The 23,415-nt window shown below is 42.9% G+C and overlaps 1 protein-coding gene across 1 annotated transcript in view; it reads left to right on the forward strand.

Moving 5' to 3' along the window:
- ENO4 (enolase 4) overlaps positions 1–23,415 on the forward strand; it is a 50,329-nt gene that overhangs the window by 17,052 nt on the left and 9,862 nt on the right. Inside the window, exons 3-10 of the mRNA XM_054983919.1 lie at positions 4,243–4,433; positions 8,075–8,214; positions 10,515–10,684; positions 12,134–12,265; positions 13,481–13,546; positions 18,591–18,653; positions 21,923–22,090; positions 22,370–22,495. Coding sequence (XP_054839894.1) covers positions 4,243–4,433; positions 8,075–8,214; positions 10,515–10,684; positions 12,134–12,265; positions 13,481–13,546; positions 18,591–18,653; positions 21,923–22,090; positions 22,370–22,495 — 1,056 coding nt within the window. The remainder of the gene's footprint in view (positions 1–4,242; positions 4,434–8,074; positions 8,215–10,514; positions 10,685–12,133; positions 12,266–13,480; positions 13,547–18,590; positions 18,654–21,922; positions 22,091–22,369; positions 22,496–23,415) is intronic.

Raw genomic sequence — 23,415 nt, forward strand, 5'->3', positions numbered from 1 at the left:
ACCATTGGATGGCCGTGTCTCGGTTTAGGGGCCCCATGCGATCTGCTATGGCTTGGAGCTCATCAGGCCTCCAATTGCGGGTTTCTTTAACGACCCGGTCTGTCTTCCTGCCGTCCTCGTCCATGGATACAATTTCCTTAGTAGCTATCGGATGGAGGGGCTGTGGGGCTTCCTCGGGCTGGGGCGACTGAGATGCCCAGCTATCCTTACTATCTTCTGGGAGGGCCAAGAGGGCTGAGGGGTGCACGGCGGAAATTACGGCCTGTTGCATCCCCAAGTGTCGCTTCAGGGCCTCTAGCTCCCTCTTACAAGCTGAATGGTCCGCGGCTGTGGTTTTAGACTGGTTGTGATCCGCCATGAACCGGGCGGCATGGGTGAGCTTAGTAATCTCTTCTTGTCCCTCAGTTAGTGCGTGCTCAGCCATATCGGCACGAGCGGTGGCCGCTTCAGCCTTGTGCTGAGCGTCCTGGAGGGCGGTAGTTAGTCCTTGCTTTTCTAGTATGAAATTGACGCGTTCGGCGCGCCACTCAACTGCTCTTCTCTCGTACTCTTTTTCCTGTTCAGTTAGCTTGGTCCTGAGAGTCTGGATTTCTAGGCGCAAGGCGTCCTGCTCTCGCTCTGACCTCTCCTCTAGCTCCTCCTGCGCTGTGTGCAACTTACTAATTAGGGACACGCTGTCCTGTAGGGCAGTGAAAAGCGCCCAAGCTCCATATCTATCCTTTTTGCTCGATCTAGGTTTCTCCTTGTCACAAAAATCTTGGAAGGCACTCCTAACTATCTGGAGCGGGTCGGGTCCCTTGAAGGAACCGGCTTCCCAGGGGCAATCTCCCTTCTTCACTAGCCACTTCTCCAGGCGGGGCACGGTGGGGTTTGCCTGGTACATTTTCCTTTTAGTTTAAGGCTGATCTCGGGGGAGGTTAAAGAGTGGATCAGCGACACCAGGGGTGGGGCGATTGAAGCTCCCTATAAGCTTTCCCGTCTAGGGGCCGTTCAGAGGTTATTTCCCTTCGGGTCCTCGGGGACTCTTACACTGGATTCTTAGGGGTTTTTAACAACTTTTTCCTCTATGTTCCTTCGGGAGGTTTATCCTTCCCTCCGGTTCTCAAGGATTTTTAAACTGGGTACTACACAGGGGTTTTTACCAGGGGTGATTTCAAAGGTCCTACTTTTAGGTTTACCAGGGTATTTTTAAGGGTCCTACACTCGGTTCTTCTCCACCGGGGGAGAAGGAAAAATTCCTATTCCCGTTTCAAGCTTGCCTACAAGCCACGGGACCAGGAAAAGTTTACTGGCTCAGAAGGTGCTCCCAAGCTCTCTAAGCCCAAGAACCAAAACTCTCAGTGCTTCCAAGCCTCTGCTCAGAAGCTAAAGCTCAGGGGTCTCCCAAGCCTATTGCTCAGAAAACCAAAAAGTGTTCCCAAGCCTCTGCTCAGAAACTGCAACTAAGGGGTCTCCCAAGCCTCTGCTTAGGCAACCAGAAATGCTCCCAAGCCTCTGCTCAGGAACTGAAGTGCCTCCAAGCCTCTGCTCGGAAGCTACAATGCTCTCAAGCTCTCTGCTCAAGAACTAAACTCAAAGTGTCTCCAGGCCTCACGCTCAGAGACAAACGATTAAACGGTCTCCAAGCCTCCACCAAAAGACTAAATGCGCTCAAGGACTGTCTCTGCAAGTCCCCAAGCAAAAGTGCCCAGGAGTAAAGCTTACTGTACTCCCAAGCGAGGTGCGCTCAAGAGTTCTAACAACTCCCAAGCAAAAGTGTGCCCAAGAGTCCCACTGACTCCCAAGCGAGGTGCGCCCACGAGTCTGACTTAAAACTCGCAAGCGGAAAGGCGCCCAAGAGTCTACCTTAAAACTCTTAAGCACGGTGCGGCCGGCTGCCGCGGGGCTTCAGGAACCTGGCTTTAGATTCCCAAAGCTAAACTAAAACGAACGGACTATCGATCCCTTCACGTTTTCCTCCGGAGCGGGGATTGAAGCCTAAGTGCTGGCAGGAACGGGGTTTGGACGGACTTAGGGGAGACGGGGGAGGGCGGAAGAGAATTTTATATGTGCTGCTTCAGGATGTGTATATAGAGCCTACTTCTGGGATCCCACCCACATAGACGCGTTTAGGCGGCCCGGAAGGTGGCCAGGAACTTCACCAGTTCAAAGGTCCTCACCCACAGTACACCGGTTATAACGGCTGGAGGGCCTCGCGGTGCACCACAAAAGGCAAGTAGTCCAAAGCTGGCTGAAGGAGGAAATGGGGGAAAAGCCAACCCACAAGATAGAAATGCTCGCTAGAGCCACACACATTCACACTTTTAATTCCCTAAGCTAAATTGCGCTCTTTACACAGAGGTCTGGAAAATTTTCCTCTAAGTCAGTTCGCTGAAGACACGCGTGTCGACTCACGTGCATTCACACGAGCTGGGTTTGCCCGCATTCTCCACCAGTAAACTGTTACCAGAACTGCTCTTTATTATAATGGGGAATTAGCTATAGCAGTCTGTAACTTAAAATTAAGCGCGGATCATAACCTATGTATACGGAGGTCCCGATCCCAGACACTCTAGTGAAAAAGAGGCAGACTACAAATAAGTTCCAAACACGTGTATTTAGTGTGGCGTAAGCCTAAACTTGCACAAGCATACAAGAAACACACAAGATCTAGGAAATACAGAGTATGAAATACAGAGACGTTCGCATTAGCTGGTTCCCAACGATGATAGGGGGAATACTCACTTATCCTGAAGCGAAGCAGAGACACAACAGCGAGGGGGGGGGTGGCCCAATGCCAGCACTGGAACCACAGACGGACAGCAAGGAGGTCTGGATAGGGAATGGCCTGAGCACCGAGTGGTCTGGGAGACCAGCTTAAATACCCCAAAACATACCCTGGGGCTGGTGCTGTACTTGGTGGTTCTCACAGATTAAAACAAAGGTTCTAATGGGCTACTGAATGGCTTGGATGGGCCACTTTGGTAATCAGATCGTGATAAGTGACACCTCAGGAAGAGGGGACAAAAGAGGGAGGGGGAAATCCAAGTGGGCTGAAAGGATGTTCCAGCGGACAGGGCTTGTCCTGATGTCATCAGCTCTGGAATGCGGAGGTTTCTTTGAGATGCATTCTCTAAGTGCTTGGGATGGTCGGCACTTAGTTCCTTCTCCGGGGCGGCTCCTAAGATATGCAGAGCGGGGCGAGGTACTCTCGCTGCGGACGTGGTGTGCCCGCTTCGCCGAAATGGCTTCCCAAAGCAGTCTTCTTCCCAGGGTCTTCTGGCTGCCTGAGAACATGGACGCCGGCTGGGCATAGCTGAGGCTGGTTTGCAGGCTGCCCGGTAGCGAGGGCAAGCTCGGGGACCGGCCCGCGGGAGGCTCCAGGCGGGAACTGACCAGGGAGCGCCTAGCCAGGCTCGCTGGAGGTTTCCCCGGCAGGCGCCCGGCTGCTAGCAGCGGCTGGGGCCCATATGAGGCAGGCTTCCATGGAGGCAGGGGGAACAACACTTTAAAACACAGTCCAAGGCAGGGAACAGGCACGGTCCGTGGCAGATGGCAATGCAGGCACGGGGCACACTTGTAACAGAGTCCAAACACACACTGGGAATTCCAGATACAGGTCAGGGCAGGGCTGCCCAGAAAGAGAGTCCTTTGTGCAGTTAACCAAACATGGAGTCAGAAAACTACACAGTCTATTGCAGCAGCAAGGTATTTGACACGCAGGCAGGAAACTGACACGTGTATCAGAGCACACACGTGCAAAGCAATCTTTGTGCAGCAGTGAAACAGTAATGCAGGAAACTTTAACACAGTTCATGGCAGGCTTTAAAGCAGGGGAGGGGGCCTACTTGGCAACACAGCACAGTCCACACCTCTCCGTTAGAATTGATGTCGTACAGTGGGAGACTAAATGGAAGAATTAAGGCCACTCTTAATTTTGTGTGTGTCTGTCTTCCAACTATTGAAAAATTGAGTATTCAGGTGTATTTAAGACGAAAGAGCAATAATCCAGTATAGTCGTGGGACTTTTGCATTATTTAGAAGTTCACATAAACACCAGTGATTATACTTATAAGGAGGGATGAGGGCTAAATAAAAATTCAAACAATAAGGCATTGTGAATAAATGGAATTCACTATAGTAGCAACAAAAACCTTCATCAATAATAAACCTTAAATAAGCCTTTAGAAGAAAACAATTTCAATGTCATATTTATTGTGTGAAATTTCAGTGGTGAGCATAACTTTAAATAATGTTCTGCAGAGCATTTGTTCCAGCATGATCTCTTCTCATGCTGAAATTCTTGAGAATGCTTCACCAGAAGAAGTGGATGCTGATGAAAAGGAAAGGCATGAATGTGTAGATATAGCAATTGAATGGATAAACGAATCATTGAATGAATTGCTCACAGGCCTTCAACCAACTGACCAACATAAAGTTGATGAGCTACTTAGGTATGTCCTTTTTATTTATTTTTGCTTATTAACCATTGATTTTTTTAAAAAAAATCCATGTTGTAAATACGAGAATTCACATGTCACTCTTAAGCCTCAGATGATGCATGACACTCATACTGCTGTTGCACCAGTGTATCTAGTTGGACTACTGTGGTCTTCTTAACAGGGATCAGAAGTGACAAAAAGGATAACAATCCCAAGGAACTGAAGTCCAGATTACACATTGCGTCTACCATGCCATGGGGACTTGCCACCACAGGGCAATGGCAGGTTCCCTGTGGGAACTCAATTTACAAGTCCTGTAGGGGCCTGATTCTGATTGGGACTGTGGTGGTGGGGAAACAGTAGATGAACCTCTCAGCTTCCTCCCAGTGTGAATCCCATGCTTGTCAGCTGAAGTTAGTTATGAGCAGAGGGTGGGCACAGCTCCCCATGGGCCAAACTACATTAAAATAGAAATATATCTATGAAACAATCCAAACACATTTTTTAAAAAGCATCAGGAATGGAGTTCTGAATGCAAATCATATGAATGGGGTTACTAAATCACTTCTTCTAGCAGAACTCCTATGCATTTCAAAATTACAATGACCGTGATATCAGAAGTAGAGCAATATCTGTCACTGTATGCCTGTGAGAGATACAACTGTAGTGGTCAAACAAACGCCTGTTAAGTAGCTTGCAATTGTGCAGAAGCCAGCCTAGAACAAGAGCATTGGCACAACTGGTCACTGCAACTTGTGTTGAGTGCCTGCCTGCAAAGTTGTAAAAGAGACACAAGGACATTAATGAATAATATTCTGTAGTAGCATGTGGGCTCAAATACTCTGCATGTGGCAGTGATAGCAGACTGCAACACAACCTAGGTGTTCTTTCAATTTCATATCTTCACCCTCTTTCTTGGGTGTTCCTACACAGTGAGATTCACTTGATGGGCAACATAGTGTAGACATTGAACTAGTACTTGACATTGTGTCAACACTGATGATGTTCTACCAGTGTATCTCCTAGCTCTCCCCCCTTATATTCTTGAGGGAAGAAGAATTGTCAAGCATATATGCTGTATGTACATGTTGCATGGTGAGGGGAGCCATTTGCAGCAGTCCACATTTGAGGTGGGGGACAGCCCTTTCTTGCTTAATTTGTGGTGTGTGTGTGTGTTATCCTTGCATCTCCAGTAGAAAAAATGGGGGGTCCAAGTTGGTATTTGTGCCTTGAGGTGATGCACTTTAAGGGTTCTGCACAGTGTTAGCAAGGTTCTGTAAGAACGTTGTTCTTATCCTTGGCCATTGGTGCAAAGTGTCATCTCTAGAAATCCTATTGACAAAGTCACCTATGTGTTTTTATAACATCTGACAGAGAAAGTAGTCTTATGTTTAGTGCCCTATATGATGTAGGTGTCCAAGCTGAGTTCATACCTTATGTTTAGGGAAACTGTGATTTGCTGCAGATCTAGTCAGTGTTCTAAGCTGTACTGTGGCTTTGTAGGCATGCCAAGAGGACATTGTTTTTCTCTCACTGAATTCAGTGGTAGTGTTTATATCAGTGCTTTCACTGGTGGAACAATGCACCAGGGGAATTTTGGATTCCTACAAAGCATTGTTCTTCTCACAGCATGCCCCAGTGCTGCCAATTTCTAGCCACCTCTATGCCAGTGTTAGTGTAGTGTTATACTAGCACATCTGTGAATTATGCTTGCATGTCAGGCTTTTTTCTTATCCTAAGGAGTTTACAGATTGGCATTAGTATTGCACTGTCATTCACTCAGCATGCACCAACACGTGGGCTGTTTTAAGAATGAGACCTTAACAAATCAGAGTATGGTAGCAACTCACGGTGGAGTTGGTTAAGTTTATTTAATAGCATAAGTAATACGTTGGGCTAGCATATCTGCTAAAATTCTATGAAAGAATGGAAAGGCTAAATAAAATTAGAATTCACCATGTCAACTCAAATTGTTCATCCGTGGTCTTCTATGCAGTCTCACATTGGGACTGCATCGACAGCATCACAAAAATCTGCTGCGAAGGAGCCATCGACTAGGACAGAATTGACATAGTCGACAACCTATCCATCTTACTCACTGGTTCCATCTATCTCCAGATCTGTGTCTGAGCCACTACTTAAAAAGGCTACAGTGAACTCTAAACACCTAAAAGAGCCTCCAGTTCCGATTGAGTCCCGGGTAGCAACACTGTACAGAGGTATTTCTGTGATAGATATAGATCACAAAGGCAATATAGGGCCTCAGTCTAAAAAGAAGTTCTTCCACCCTAGACCCAGACATGCCCATACACAATCTCCTAAGGAACAACAGGGCCAAAAATCCCTCTTCTAACTATCCTCAGGGGAAGATATCAGCCCTCCTTTCTTTAAGGATAGGCTCCTTTCCTTCCTTAATGAATGAATGGAGATCAGTTCAGATGCTAGGGCACTCCTGTGTACAAACTTGAGTTTCATTCTGTTCCTCCTTTATTTCACCCTGCTTCCTTAGTAGGTTGGGATGCCTACTAAGATGTAAACAGTGGTCAGTACAAGGCACTTGGGCCCCTACTGGATGCTCCTTGCACATTACTTTATTAGAATTATGAGCAATTTATTATGCTTCTTTTCCAGATCTGCTTTGAGATTTAAAATTTAAACTTATATCCTTTTAAAAACTAGCAACCTTTCCATCTTATCCTCTCCCACCTTAACTAGAACAAGTAATTGACCCAACAACTGCAAGTTTTCTTTATAATATGGCATGTGACATTTAAAAACACAATTCAGAAAACACTGCATACAATTTGTTGCAGAGTTTTTTGGCCAGAGGTAAGCTAAACATTTGCTTAAAGGCCCTTGATTTGGTCGTTAATTAGCTAGGATTTATCCCTGACTGATATCCACTCACCAGGCTCCTTATCAGTAGAGCAATTGTACTCATGGTACAGCTGATCAAGGAAGCCTATGTAGTTACTTGAAAAAAGTGGTTGCTCATCTGGCAGTGATAGGTAGTAGGCTAGGCTAGGATAGTTTGTCTACTAGTTACCTAGTAGAACTAGGTAACACCAGTGGCATGCTTGAGCTGTATTTGGTACTTTCATTTGTCCTTTCTTCATGCATTGGGACTGCAACTGCTGTATGTCTCTTAGACAAAATAAAAAACTTGCCTACCATCATGTTACCTTCAAAAAGGCCAAGCTTGTGATGGAAACATATTATCAGCAGGGCTTTTTTTCAGCTGGAACGTGGTGGAACGGAGTTCCGGCATCTCTTGAAAATGGTCACATGGCCAGCGCAGAGGGCTATCTAAACTCCCCTCTGTCTGGAGATCAGGGGGCGGGGCCACTGGCCACATGACCATTTTCGCCAAGAGCAATTTAAACTTTAAAAAACTCCCCCTTGTTCCAGCTGACCCAAAGTGACGTCATTGTGTGGTCCTGAGTTCCACGACTGAGTTCCACCACCTCTTTTCCCAGAAAAAAGCCCTGATTATCAGCATATGTGAATATAGCTGTAAAGTTAAATCAATTGCACTGTTACTATTCTCAGTAGCCTTTGGTGTGCCAGGAGCCTTCCTGCCCCTGATTTTATAGACTCTGATGTTTGTAATATTCTAAAGCAACCAGTCATTCTGCCGTTTCCTTTTGCCATAGTGAATATTTCAGAAAGAAAGTAGAAGAAGAAGAAGAAAGAAGAATAGAAGCAGAAAAAGAGAAAGAAACCCAGGAAGTAGTATTTCCTTCTCCACTTCCTGTTACAGCACCTTCTGGAAAAAAGAAACAAGCAAAGCTAGGTTATATATTAGAATTTATTATATTAAATATGATAGTGTCTCTTTTTATCTCAACACTTTTCCTTTTCTTTCAGAAGCATGCTTTTAGAGGGATCTGAGCAGCCCAGAGTCTTTCTGCTTGAGTATAGTTGTGACTTGCATCATACTGCAAGCTGGACTTCATGATTAGGGGTGTGCACAAAAAAAATCCAGGTAATCCTGATCCAGGTTTCAGGTATCCCAAAAAATCTGGGATCCCTGAAATCCAGGTAAGAGTCTCTGATCCAGTTTGGCAAGATTAGAGAATCCTGGATTTATCTGGCTATTATTCTGTTGGTGAACACTTTCTGGAGGTATCAGGGCTGAGGAGGGGCATTTTTCAAGCAACATCAGCCTTCTGAGGCCAAGAGGGATTGCTATTATACTGAGTTATTTACAGCTGTGCTTGCTTACCATTTCCTTGTGGTTGTTGGTTCTGCTGTAGTGCTGAGCAGCTGTGTACCTGCTTGGTCTGTGGTATTCAGAATGAAACTGAGATGAAGGGGTAATTTTGGGAAACCCAAATTCCCCTGTCTCTGGCTGAGAGGAGCCTCGAGGCATGGCTGCAGGCTGCAGCATCCCCTCATCACTAGCCATCCTGTTCCCTCCCACTCCTGCAATGAAGAAAGTTAACATTTCACACAATAATAGCATAGCAGCATTCCCTCTAGCTTCATTTTGGGTATTTCAGCAGATTTGTGTTTGCTTGTTTGTAGGACTGTGTACCACAGTGCCAAGATATTTTTTGTGCAGGAAAGGTCACAGTTAGCTTACCAGCCAAAGCCGGCAAAAAGCACTTCTGGTCACCACTGCCACTTGCTTATGCAACAGGAGATCCGGGTCCAGCAATATCTCCAAGTTACAAACCTGCTGCTCTAGGGGGAGTTCTGTTACGTCCAGAACAGGAGACCCTTCCAATTCTACAGGGGGCGTCTCTGTTTTGTCACAATTAAGTTTAAAAGCTAAGGGGGTTATTTAAAATTTAAAAAGGGGTTTATAAAAAGTTTTGAAGCTATTCTAAATTCTAATGATTTGAGTCTAATGGCACCTTAGAGACCAACAAGGTTTTCAGAGTATAAGCTTTCAAGAGCCAGAACTCCCTTTTTCAGATACCCTGGAAACCTTGTTGGTCTCTAAGGTGCCAGTGGACTTAGATCCTGCTGTTTTACAGCGGACTAACATGGCTACCCACATAAAACTGTCTAAATCTTAATGTAGTCAAATGAAGGGGCTCTAGTGTTCTGACTTCCTAACCATGTTTCTGAATTCACACAGATACTTGTCTCTTTTACTTATTCCAGGTGCTTTATCACTAGTGTTGTAATGGATCACTGCTGATGCTGGTTTATGCTTGTTTAGCCAGTAGCTAGGGAGCAGTTTGTGGCACTGGAGTGCTGGGCAATGGGATCAACAATTGCCAAAGTGAAACTTGTATTCATGCCTTTAAATTATGATGATTGTATCATTTAGTTTGGGTAATTTCTTAGTGAGTAAAGTGGATAAATTTGGTTATTGGAATTGAAGATGCTTAGTTGAAACAAGAAGGGTTAAATCACCAAGAATAGAACTTGCTATTTTATGGAGAATTAAACTGATTTCTGAGAGTCTGAGGTGCTCAGCACCCACAACTAGTGTCAGATTTACAAAAGATACTGGCTCCTATTTGGGATTCAGAGTAAACCATTATGAGATAAGGATTTGAGGATATAAATATCACAGTGAAAGTTGATGATTGCTAAATTCTTTGCTATAAAAATCAAACTATTGTAAAGTTGGCTAAGTGGGAACAGAATTATTTTTAAAATCTACCTTTGATTTGGAGTTTTGTGCATTTAGAGTCATTTGGAAAGTCTGGATCTAAAGATGCTGATAGAAGGTAAACAATGTAATGCCAAAATATCAGGAAGAGAAAAGGAAAGATTCTTGGATAGAATCTTCAGTACAGTTATCAGATTACAATACAGCTATATCAGATTATTGCATCTAAGAACATAAGAAGTAAAAGCTGAAAAAGTAGGACATTGCTGTTAGAAAGGTAATTAAAGAAAGTGGTTTTATACATAAGGAATTTCCCAACAGAATTTGGAAAAAAAATCCTCAAAACTTCTGTTTCTGGATAGTTTGTTTAACCCCGACAAGATTGTTTAAGAATATGGAAATTATTATCTCTTAATTTCCTTTAAATTCACAGTAGAAAGAATTAAATTGCTGACATTTTACCTGTCTCTGTTGTCATAATGTATCAAGGTAATTTTAAAGCAAAATACTGTTCTTATTCTCAGGGAAGAAGATTTCAGTTGTGGAGAATCCAATCCCACCAGCTGAACCTGCTGAACCAATAACTAAGGGTAGCATGGCTATTGGGTGTATATCTCTTGCTGTTGCAAAGACAGCTGCAACTACTAGTGACATGCCTTTGTACTTACAGATTGCTTTAATGAAACACAATCAGGTACTTGTAAGGATTGTTATATACATTCCCAAACTCCCACTCAAGAGAGTTCTATAATATGGACTGATGTGATTAGGTTTATGATCTTTAGAAAAATTTAGCTTCAGTGGGTTTTAGATCAATATCATCTTTTAGTGAATGTATTAAGCAAACTCAGTTCAGTTTTTGTCTTGAATCTACACTACCAAAATCTATTTCAGGTCCTTATGATAGAGCCACAATTCAATACTAGCCTTGAAGGCTGTTCTTGTAGCAAATGCTCTTTGTTCCTGCCATGTTAGAGATGCTTCCTTGGAAGGGCAAGGATATTTGGCAGTCCCCTTGGGTTTCATCTTTGATCTTATGGTCTGTCAGACCTCTAGGGAGTTGTAGCTGCCCTGTGTCAACTACATTTAATATTCAGGTGGGTGATATGTGTTTGGCTAGCAACTAATGTGGAATTTGTGCCCTGATTACCAGTCACAAATCCAGTAGTGCATATTATTTGTTTACAAATATAATAACTTTTCTTTATGATCCTTGTGATACACAAGCAAATTATAATAATTCCTAAATCAGTTAATGAAAGCATATCTTAATGACTTGGATTTTAATTACAAACTAGACATTTCTCATCCTTATCTATTTAATTTAAAAAGAACAATGTAAAACAATACCATTAGTAAAAATTGAAATCAATACAATAATAGAAAAGGTATTGTGTTATACACATATATATCATATTGGAACATTTGTAGAACAGCACTAAAAAGTCTGACTAATATACTAAAAAGAGGGGGTGGGGGAGAATAGGTACATGTTAATATTATGACCAAAGAACATTTATTAAATAATCTGTTGGATATACTAGAAATGAGTTAACCTCAGTAAAGTAATACTTCAGTCTACGTAAGGGATACCTGTGTCCATGTCCTAGTTCAAGACTGGACAAAATTATCAGTTCCATCAATATTCCTACTGTAGCTATTCATCCCATCTGTAAATCTCAATCTATGAATTAGCTTTAAGTTTGTTTCTAGTATCTATCTGCTTAAGGATATATCCAACCAAAGGAAGATCATAGCCACTTTCCCACCTCTATTTCTCTTATAAATTGATGAAATGATAATATTTCTGAAACACTTGACCTTCTTTCTCCACCTGTTACCATTTGGTGTTATATATTGGAATTTCCAAGTGTCTAATATTTGAATCATGTCAACTGTAAATTTTCCTTTTCTTAATGAAAATTTCCTTTTCATTCAAAAAGCAGACCCATAGAGTAACATCTGGGATTAATTTCTTCCTAAATTTGTACCAAATTCTGATTATGGCTCTTACTACAATATAATTAAATTTTGAATTACTTTTATCGTCTGCCCAAAATAGAAACCTTAGTGGGATATTAGTATCAGTTTGTGAATTTACACAGTAAACGTTAAACAAACTACCTGACTTTTTCCTTTTTAGGATCTGCCTAAGGAACTGATTATGCCATCGCCAATGATAACACTTTTGAGCTGTGGAAAATTATCACCTGGAAAATTAAATCTAATGAAAGAAGTAATGTTTATACCTCCAGCCTGGTTAACAGTTAAACAAGTACTGTATCCTACTGTTTTCATCACAATAAATAAAATATTAAACAGCATTTATCCATATTTTAGCTACCTTATAAGAAGTAACTATTGCTTATTTAGGCCACAGTCCTACACCCAAGTTCCAAATATTTATACCTATTGGTTTCAGCTGGAGTTAAGTGTGGGCAACCAACTATAGGATTGTAGCTTTTCCTGTAACAAAACTATTAATCTGGTTGCAAATGTAGTACAGAAACAGTCATGCATATGTACAATTAATTTCCGTTCGTTTCAACAGAATGGATGCATGGGATGTTACAAAGTGACTAGAGGAAATAATGACAATGGAAAGAAATGAACGAAACAAACCAGCATACCAGTTTGGAAGTTCATGGAAAGGAGCTTCCATGAACCGTTGGTCTGAGAACCACAAACCGGGCCAGTTCATGGTTCTTTTTTGTTCATGTTCCGTTTTGTGCCCATCTCTAATACTGAGTATAGAAGAAACTGGAAAAGAGTTTGGCCTGGCTCCAGTTATAAATTTCTGCTAATGGAAAGGGGGTTTCTTTCAGCAGTAACTTTCCTACTGCAGACCTCTGATCCACTCCTCACACTGTTCCTGGGCTTTCCCTGTCGCCTAGAAGCAGCATTTCAGGAAGCTTTCTTGAATGTAGTGAGAGGAGAAGGGAAGAATTCCTGCTGGTGGGAGTGCTTTCTGTTAGTGGAGATTTGCTGTGGGATCCAAGCCTTCGTCTCTTGAAAAATAATGTTTATGAAAGTGTTGATTTTATAAGAAACTTTGAATGGGAACTGGATTTTTATAGATCCATGGCTTTCTCTGTCACCCTTCCAGATTAAACTGAGTGTTAAAAAAGATGTATGGGTTGCCATGGGTGTGCTATTGCTCAAAGAAAGAAAAATAAAGCAACGGGTCAGGTGAAAAACAGGTTACCATAGATATGGTCACTACTCAAGGCTGGCCTTAATGTGACAGGTTGCTTCCTGTGCTTTTGTCCATGATTCTGATTTGTAGGACTTAAGGTATTCTCCCTGTCCTGCACCAGCACTGAGCAGCTGTTCCTGTACAATTCCTCGTGCAATATGGAGCAGGTTCTTAACAGTAAATATTTGCCATTTAATAAGCATAGTAATGACATGCAAAAATAAAATGTTTTTAAAGTGAACTTTTAAAAGCAAAAAAAATGCATTGGATTGAGGAATTCCTTTAATTTTACAGGGTGTAGAAATGTCTCTGGATATTCAGAAACAAATAATGAAGTTGCTGGAACCAGTGGGTAAAGGGGTAAGATAACATTCAAATTAATGAGTGACACAACCCTACCAATCTGTAAGAGAGGCCCTGTTTGAAGTCATCTCTATTTGGGGGGTGATGGGGGAGTTAGTGGGCTGGAAAATCAAAACCTTTTATTTGGTCATTCCATAGAATTCTTTGCCAAATGAGCTCTAACAGAGCGTTAGTTGGCAAGTGTTTAAAACAACAAGCTGGAGAACTGCAAGAATTGCAGAAGGATAAACAGGTACATGTATAATACAATTGCATAAGAGTGATGAGCTCATGGGCTAGATGTATATAGTTTCTTGTTCAACCATCTCTGACTCACAACAGTTTTGTGTTATACTACAACTGCCTTTACTGTTGAGACTAGGCTGCTGATCTAGTCTTGAATATTGGTAGTTCAAGGAATGATATGGGAGAACTTTTAGCTTTCCCTCTATTTGTTTGTATGGGTCACTTAAGGTGTAGGAAATTGGGGGATTTGGGATTGTGCATCTCACTTTATGGTATTTTCACCTGACTCTCCTGTCCCAGAAGTGGTTCTGTGTCTTTCACAGATTAAAGAGAAATTGGGCAGTATAACTAATTTGGATCAGACTAAATGCTTTTGCTCTGATGCTAATTAATTTCCCTGCACATACAGTTTTAGCTTGAAAATTGGAAGAGCACTTAAAAGTTTAGCATTCTGAACTGTGTAATTCTGCACTTATTTCCCAACTCTCACAGCACAGTCCTGAGACCCACTGTGCCACCAGTGCCACTTGACCGCTCCCTAAGGACCTTTGCAGGAGAGCTATGCCAGTGGCCGAGCGTGGCAAGGCATGGTAAGGCTGCAGCAGGAGGCACACACCCCACCATTCCCCTGATAACCCTCCCCCCCCCCAGCATCTCCAGTGGCCGGGCCAACCCCTTGACAAGTCTGCGATCCCTCCTGCCCGTCGACACCTTCACTCCCCTGCCAAAGAGCAGGCAGCCGGAGACCACAGCACCCACATCAAGGCACTCGGCTTAGGGCAAGCAGCCACCATCACTGATTAGACAGGTCATGGGCATGCAGACCTATCAGCACTGCTGAGGGCACTGAGCTGCCCGATGGGGCCCAGGTTGCCGGACCCTCTCTGCATGGGTGGGGGCCATTTTCTCTGGCAACATCACCTACAGCCTCATGGAACCTTCCCAGGTGTGTATTACATATCCCACTGGACAGAGCCTTCCTCTTCCACCCCAGCCACACACACACATTGGTGTGAAGGGGGTAGTCTGCTCTCCGCCCCCTGGTGCTGCAAAGAATCTCCTTGTGCAGATGAGGGGTCATCCTGGTGAAAACCATTCTTGAGCATGCCTTGCCCAACAGTTGCTGTGACTGCCCCATGTCCTCCCACTGCTGCTGGCTGGCATTGTAGGGCAAATGGGCCACCTGCCGTGACCAAAAGGACCTTCCTGGGTGGGTGGGGAGACCGAGAGTGAGAGGCTCATCCAACTTGGACAGCCTTGGGGCTACCTGAGCTGGTCCGATTGGGACTGTTAAGCTGGTGAGTACTGTACCATCATATGCACACTCCAGTCTCTCTGGACAGGTGTTCTCTGTGAAAGCACTGATCTTGGGGGGCCACGGCCCTCCCTCCACCGCTTTTTTTCTTTGGTAGTCTCTGAGTAGTCTCTGGACAGCCCTGGGGCTACCTGGGCTGGTCCGATTGGGACTGTTAACCTGGTGAGTACTGCACCACCATATGTGTACTCCAGTCTCTCTGGACAGGTGTTCTCTGTGAATGCACTGATCTGGGGGGGCCACGGCCCTCCCTCCACCGCTTTTTTTCTTTGGTAGTCTCTGGGTTAATGGGCCTAGTCAGATGGGGAAATGGCATGCAGCCACCTGTCCAGACTCCCCACTTTCACTGGTGAGGAGAAGAACTCCATGCTGGCCACCAGGGCTGCCCCAAGGAGGAGTGGGGAGAGCTACTGTCAGCAACGGGTGAGCAAAGGGGCAGGGAGGGAGTAGTTGTTCAAGACAGATTTTATTGAACTGCAAAAAGTGAAGAGGGTGTCTGGCCATGTGTTTCCAAGTTCCCTCGGTCGAGACAGGAGCTTTGCCTGTTTGCACAGAAGTCAGAGCCACAAAAGGCATTCCTTGTACTGCCTTCTCAGGAGTGGGGTTGAGTCACGGGCTGCCCAGGGATCGGCTTTGTGGGCTGGGCTCAGATGGTAGCTGAGAAGGCTCACCGGGGGTTAGAACAACTCCTTGGCCTCTTTGATGAGTTGTGACCTGCCTGAAAAAGAGTCAGACATGTGTGGCGAGAGGCCGGGCCACACACAAGATGCAGCCAGGTCTGCTATGTCCTGGGAGGGGGCCATAGTGCAGGGAAGCAGTGGCAGCTCCATCATCACAGGTGCTGCTGGCAACCAGATGATGGAAGCCCCTCCACTAGGAAAAGTGCTCCTTGTCTGCATCTGGCTGTTATGCTCCCATGGTTGCTTGGAGTTCTGATCCTGTGAGGGAGACTGCCAAGGGGTCATGTGCCTGCCATCCCAGGGGAGTTGCTAGAGCACCTGTGGCTGCAGTTTCTCCTCTGCCCGAGGAGGGGGTAGTCTGGCTAAGGGAGTCAGAACTGAGCCTTGGTATGGGCTGCTAGGAGCCCTACCCCAAAAAACTGCTGCGTCAAGCATGGCTTCCTGGGCAACTGACTCTTTGGCAGGCATGTGCTGTGCCCCCATCCCCCCAGCAAGCCTCAACCACAGAGGCCACTGTTGGAGAAGCGCCAGTGAGGGAAGAGGGTAGGCTGGTGTGAACGAACAAGCTGGGGCAGCTGGCTCCTCAACTCTTTCTTACCTGTTGGTGTGCCCACTCCCTCCTCAAGCCAGGGCTAGGGAGCTGGGCAACCTGTGAGGCAACTTGGGGTGGTGGTGGTTAGTCAGACATTCTTGACTTAGCTCTCTTCCCATGTGTGAGCATACAGTATACCTCATATTTCGCAAAGCTCTTTCAGTGCACTCTTGCCTCGCCACCGTGTGCACTCTCTCCGATCTTGCATTCTAAGTCCCCCGGCAGAAGGCTCTGGGGCAGAACCTCCAGCCACATCCATGCTTACCTGGGGTCATGGGTGCCCCGGTTAGAGGTTATGTAGGGTGAGCAGGAAACTTATTGGTTGCCACATGGGCACAAGCAGGTTAGTTGGTATGGTAGTCGACATCATGCTCAGCTGGGCTGCCTGGGCAGGGTCGTGCACGAAGGGGAGGCAAGTTTTCCCCTACAGTGGGCGCCTATGGTCTGCACCATCATTTTTTATGACATAACTTTCCATTGCTGCAGGGGACATTCCCATTCCTGAAATTGCTTAGGGAAAGGACTAATTTGCACCCCAGCCCATGAGTGCAGGCACTTACGTGCATGGGATATGCCCATGTCCGGCCACCATGGCTGGGCACTGGCAGAGGACCCAGGCAGAGTGGTGCTGGGCAACTGGTAAGTGGGGTTATGATGGTATAAGTCTGGGATATGCTGATGTAACTCCTAATTGGATCCCAAGGCACTCCCCACCCCCAAGGACTATGCAGCCAATCTTTCTCTCTAGGATAGTATAGAGCCAGTTTGGTGTAGTGGTTAAGAACAGCAGGACTCTAATCTGGAGAACTGGGGTTGATTCCCCACTCCTCCGCTTGAAGCCAGCTGGGTGACCTTGGGTCAGTCACATCTCTTCCAGAGCTCTTTCAGCCCCACCCACCTCACAGGGTGACTGTTGTGAGAATAATAATAGCACCTTTGTAAACTGCTCTGAGTGTAGCATTAAATTGTCCTGAAGGGCAGTATATAAAAGAATGTTATTATATAAATAGTCAAGCAGACAAATTTTTCTCCCCCTCTTACTCCTTTCTCCCCCTTAACCTTTCTCCCCCTTATTTTTTTATTTGTTTGTTTATATTTGTTCTGTTCTCCCTGCAGAGCAGGCTCAGAGTGAATTATATCACAATGTAAAACAGGTCGCATAATAAAACAAAATACAATTTATAAAATCCAGTGGCACTCACATTGTCCTTCCCTCACCAAAACGTCACTAAAACTTTTATTCTCTTTAACCAGAATTCAAGTACCTTCAACGTTCCATTCTTCTTGGAGGTCAATGAGAATATTCAGTGACTGTTTTGCTGCTTTAAAAAAATTCTTTTCCATTTACACACTAATATTTTTCTGCATATCTGAGCAGCTTCCCCCCCCCCCCCGATTTTTCTGCTAGGAAACTTATTAGAAAGAGAGATGCTAGATGTTCTTTTTAAAAAGGCTTTTGGAGATGGCTTTTGTGACATAGTGGATTAATTGATTTGTTGGGCTATTGTAACATTTAAGGTAGCATATTAGATGTGAAATGATATTCATTTGAGTTTTATCCTTAAAAATAGTAAAGAGTCCAGTAGCACCTTTAAGACTAACCAACTTTATTGTAGTATAAGTTTTCAAGAACCACAGCTCTCTTTGTAGTTCTTGAGCTTAGAGAAGTAGTTTTACCTAGTCACTGTATGTTTTATGTGATTATCTTTTGTTGTTGTATATGAATTTCAGTATGTCATAATCTTGAATGTCCAAATGATAGGATAGAAATACGCAAATAAACCCAACCTCCTTCTTCTAACATAGGCAGAGTCATCATTTTGAAGACAGAGCAGCTTTGTCCCAGTTGCATTATATTAATGTTACAGACTTGCTTGTTACACTGTTTTACTAGTGTAATATTGTACTGATATTAACACCACAAAGATCCTGCAGTAGGCCTTCAGATAATATATTTATACTTAAGTTATACTTTACTTCATCACACTTGCAGGGAATAATTCCTCCAAAATCAATAATAGTATTTCTCATGTTGAGTATGGGAAATGCTATTGCTTGTTGGGAATTAAAAATGTTTTACTGGCTCAGTTTTCTTTTAATTTCAAAATAATTATGCCTGTGTATTTCTCAGTGCTGTCTTACATTATGTTCTTAATGCATTTTCCAAAATATAGTTAGCTCTTTAAAAAAAAATTATGGTTTTTCTAACCATTTCTTTAACTTTTATAGCAACCTATTTCTCCAGCGGAAAGTAAGAAGTCTGCTGCACGAGATACAGGAAAAAAAGCTCCAGTAAGAAAAAAACAAAACAATTCAGTCTTCTTGCTTAACATAGTTAATGGAGTCATAAATAAATAGGTTTATTGGCCAAATAATGTACTGATAGATAATAAAATATCTAATTCTCAACATGGCCAAATCTGTAGACACTTCAATCCAGAGATTGGAGCCATGAAAAGGTGAAGACCGATCTTTCTACAAACCTGAAAACGTCCCAGGTTTGCAGAAGAATCTGATTTTTTTTTTAAAAAAAATGGGGCGGGGGAGGAGGTGGCAACAGAGAAGTATCATCTGTACCTTTAAGAAACAAATGGCCTCAGTGGCTATTCTTAGATAATTGCAATAGTATTGCTTGCCCTCAAGCCTTTGTTTCTTTCAGTCAAAGGCAGTGAGAGGGGGCAGGGCCTTTTCTAGGGCTGTTTTGACCTTTGAAGGAGGAGTACTTCAGTACAGACCTGGTAGCAACCACCAGGCAACTGATTTGATTTGATTTGTATGACTCACCCAGGTCCTGTTGCTAGCAACTGTTCAACAGCATCCACCTGATGAAAGCTAATGTGGTGTAATGGTTAGAATTTCAGATTAAGGTCTGGGAGGCCCATGGTTGAACACCCCCCCCCCCCATTCTGCTGTGGAAACTCACTTGGTACCTTAGGCTGGTCACATGCGCTCAGTCTAATCTACCTCACAGCATTGTTGTGAGGATAATATAGAGGAGAGGAGAACGATGTAAACCACTTTGATTCCCCATTATAGAAAAAAGTAGTGTATAAACAAAGTAAATAAATGTAGCTTAAGATGGGGGACAGATAAAAGGTTGAAGGAGTAAGGTAAGAAGGAGAAAATGAAGCAGGAAAAGGTGAGGATATGGGAGCTGCCAGGACGAGGAAAAGAGAAAATAGTGTGTGTGTTGGGGGGATACATAGGAAAGTGAGATGCCCACTACAAGTCCTTGTAGATTCCTTACTGTGGAACTGGGCCTAGTCCAGCCCAACGGCTTTTAGGGAAGGGAAAGAGGAAATGGCAGGGGGAGGGATGAGATGGCTTCACAAGTCCTTGTGTTTCCCCCTTGTAATATCTATTTGCTTTGAAAGATTTATACTCTTAACAGAAAATTGGGCAACTTGAAAAGAGTCCAGTAGCACCTTTAAGACTAACCAACTTTATTGTAGCATAAGCTTTCGAGAATCACAGTTCTCTGGTCATAGATGCAGAGGAGTTAGCTGTGTTAGTCTGTAGTAGCAAAATCAAAAAGAGTCCAGTAGCACCTTTAAGACCAACCAACTTTATTGTAGCATAAGCTTTCGAGAATCACAGTTCTCTTTGTCAGATGCATGTGACGAAGAGAACTCTGATTCTCGAAAGCTTATGCTACAATAAAGTTGGTTAGTCTTAAAGGTGCTACTGGTCTCTTTTTGATTTAGGCAACTTGGTTATTGCCTTTGTGAAACCAAAAACAAAAATTAGGAAGAGACAGATTGTTCATGATCCATAAGACTTCAGAAAAAAAAAAACCTTGTCTCTGTTTGGCATAATTAACAGTACTATATTCCATTGAGTGATCTTACCAACCTTATCATCTTCAAGCTGCCCTTGTCATTGCTTCTACTCTGACAGGGTGAGACATTCTGAAAAAAGAACTATTTTGGTAAGGGACATCTATGCAGATGCCAGCATAGAGATTAAAGTGGCTGTGCTGGTTTGCTCTGTGCTTAGTGTAGATTGCCTGTGATGTTCTAAAGATTCATAGTGTGAAGCCTTCAACAGTTGTGGTCAGTCATGTCATCAAAAGCCGACTAACTTATATACTAATAGTCAAGTAGCACTGATCTGAGGATACAAATCTGGAGATTGGAGTCACGAACGGACAGGACAGATCCTGTCCCACATACCTAAAAAATGTTCCAGGTTTGCAGAAAAATCTGTTGTCTAAAAAAACAAAAATTACCAGGGTGTTAAAAACTCAAAATGATTAAAGGAACACCTGTAGTTTTAACCAGATGCCCTCATTCATTGTTGCTAGGCAACCACAACAGATTAGCCAGTATTCCAGGGATGGGTTTCTGTCAGTAAAAGGCTCCAGGAGAGGACAGGGCCCTTTCCAGAGCTGTTTGGCCTTTGAGGGAGGACTCATTGGGAGCAGGCCTGGAAGCAACCACTAGGCGACTTGATACCACATGACTCACCCAGACCTGTCTGCTAGCTACTGTTCAACAGCATCCCCCAGGGCAGTGCAGAGTAGTGGTTAGGGTTTCAGAGTAGGAGAAAAGCAGTATACAAATGGAAGTAAATTAAGAAATATAGGTGAAGATAGGGGGTAGATAAAAAGTAAGTTGTTTAGCAGATTTGAAGTATGTAGATAAAGGTGAGTATATGAAGGTTGCCAGGAGGAGAGAAAGAAAAAATAGTGTGGGGAAAGAGATTCGAGGAAAAGTAAAGTATCTCCTGCAAGTCCTTGCAGGCCACCCCCACAAGCAACTTGACTCAGCTTCCAACTGGGCCATAGGAGAGAAGCTGCTGGGGGGGGCAAATAAAGGTGGGTGGGAAGGAAAGAAGGAATCAGGAAAAGGGGAGTGGCTATGGGGGCAAGGAAGGGAAAGAGTACATGGTGGGGGAGGGAGAAATGAGATTCTCCCTGCAAATCATTGTGCATTGTCACTTATGTATGATAATTTATGAACTGATTTTCTAATTATTGATATTTAGTATATGATATGGAGGACAAGATTTATGTACAGATGGAAAATGGAGTTAACACGGAAGAAGTGCATCAGAAGTTTACTCTGTGCATGCACATGTATGAACATTCAAGGAGAAAAAAGGAATGTAAATATTTCAGTGTATAAGAGATTAATTGTATCTGAGCAGCTATGAATATGAGGTGGCATATACAGACGGGAATTTTTTTAACAGGACATACCATAGATTGAATCTGGTACCTTCTCCTTGTAGGCTGAAGCCATAATCAATGATTTTTTTTTTTACATCCGTATCTCAGCTGGGAACCCTAACCAAGGTGGCTAGCTTCAAGTGGGCTTTGTTAAATTATATACACCTGAAACATGGGTAAAAGTAATATCTTAGCATGAACTGATCTATAAAACAAACATTTGGGGAATGAACTTCCAGCTGACAATTTTGTAGCACAATATGATATCCATAAAATGTGTGAGGATTTTCATGGCAGGATAATACAGAGATTTGTACTGAGGTTGGCAGAAGTTCTCTTGTTCATGAATGCATATATATTTACAGCAACATTATTTTTTATTCAATTCCAGCAACCTGTTATTAAGAAAATGTCTCACTTAGGCTGCATAGTAACAGGGAGTGAAACTCTTGAGCAACCTCTGACCTTGATTCAAACAGCTTGCACAAACATTGGCTTGGAATTAGGAATAGATCTGTATTTGGGAATAAATTGTGCTGCTCATGAACTAATGGACTATGTAAGTCTTATTTTTAGTATCTTGGTAGTCTACTGTTTTTGATCTGATCAGTTGCCTTTCCCTTTCTCCAGTAGGTATATGTATCAAGTGGGTGTGTACCGTAAAGGGGCAGAAGTATAAGGAAAACCAATCACTTCGTTCACACAGATGGTTTATGATACCATCATGATCTAGGTTTCTACAATAAACCTGAGTTGCAATTCTTAAAAAAAAGATGGGTTAGTCTCAAATTTGATAATAGTTTTACCTTATCAATACATGGTATTTTGTTTATTCTAGAATAAAGGAAAATATGAAGTATTGTTTGGAACATCCAAAAACCCTGATGAAATGGTGGATATGTATGTGAATCTAATTCATAAATTCCCCTCTATTATAGCATTAATTGATCCTTTGAGGAAAGAGGTAAGAGCCTTTTTTTAAAAAAAAAACTTAAACAAGGCCTTAAAATAAAAAAAAAACTCTTAGAAGATGCTTAAGGTTTAGTAGTAATTTTATCTCTCAGCAGTTCAGCTCATCCAACTAAACTTTATAGTCCCATTGAAATCGGTGGCTAACCTGGTGTCAGGGTGTGGTTGGAAAGCCACATGACGGTATGGTTTATCATGCTTGCATGGGAAATACTTTGCAGGGGATGGCATTGTTTTCATAGTTATTGTTATGGCATTTTAAGATATTATATATTTACTTTTTAAAGAAGCTGTTGTGGGCCATTTTGGGGAGGGGAAATAAGGGATGCAAATGTTTTAAATGAATAATGATGGAGCAATCTTGCTGAATCTAAGCAGGACAGGATCTGTTCATGGCCAGATCAGATACATCCCGGAAAACTTACGTATGCTGTGCTGAGGCCCATGATAAAAGCAAAGGTTAGGTTATGAGTATAATGAGTATAATGATTCATTTATTTATGCTCCATGGGCTTCAATGACACTTATGTATGACTAACTTTATTTGGATTGAGGACTATATGCATAAAGCTTATGCCCAGTTTACTGCAGTCTTATTTTCAGAGTATGCGTTCAGAATTCAGAAATAACTTTTATGTAAATTTTATCAGAGACATTCAAACAGTTCGAAATTCAGCTAATTCCTGCTATCTGTATTTCTTCATTTGTACATATTTTACACATACATGCTTAAATGCTTAATTAATACATTAACCTATTTTAGACACATCAAAGATGGTTGGATTCATTTGATTGATTCCTTTTCTGAAATATGACAGTCTTACATTGTTTATCAGAATAGGAACAAACCAAATCTGAGACCAGATAATAATTATGGTTGAGCTGCTGTGTAACACAGTGGTTAAGTGGTTTGGT

This window comes from Eublepharis macularius, chromosome 6 (genome assembly GCF_028583425.1).
Source record: "Eublepharis macularius isolate TG4126 chromosome 6, MPM_Emac_v1.0, whole genome shotgun sequence".
Taxonomy (NCBI): Eukaryota; Metazoa; Chordata; class Lepidosauria; order Squamata; family Eublepharidae; genus Eublepharis; species Eublepharis macularius.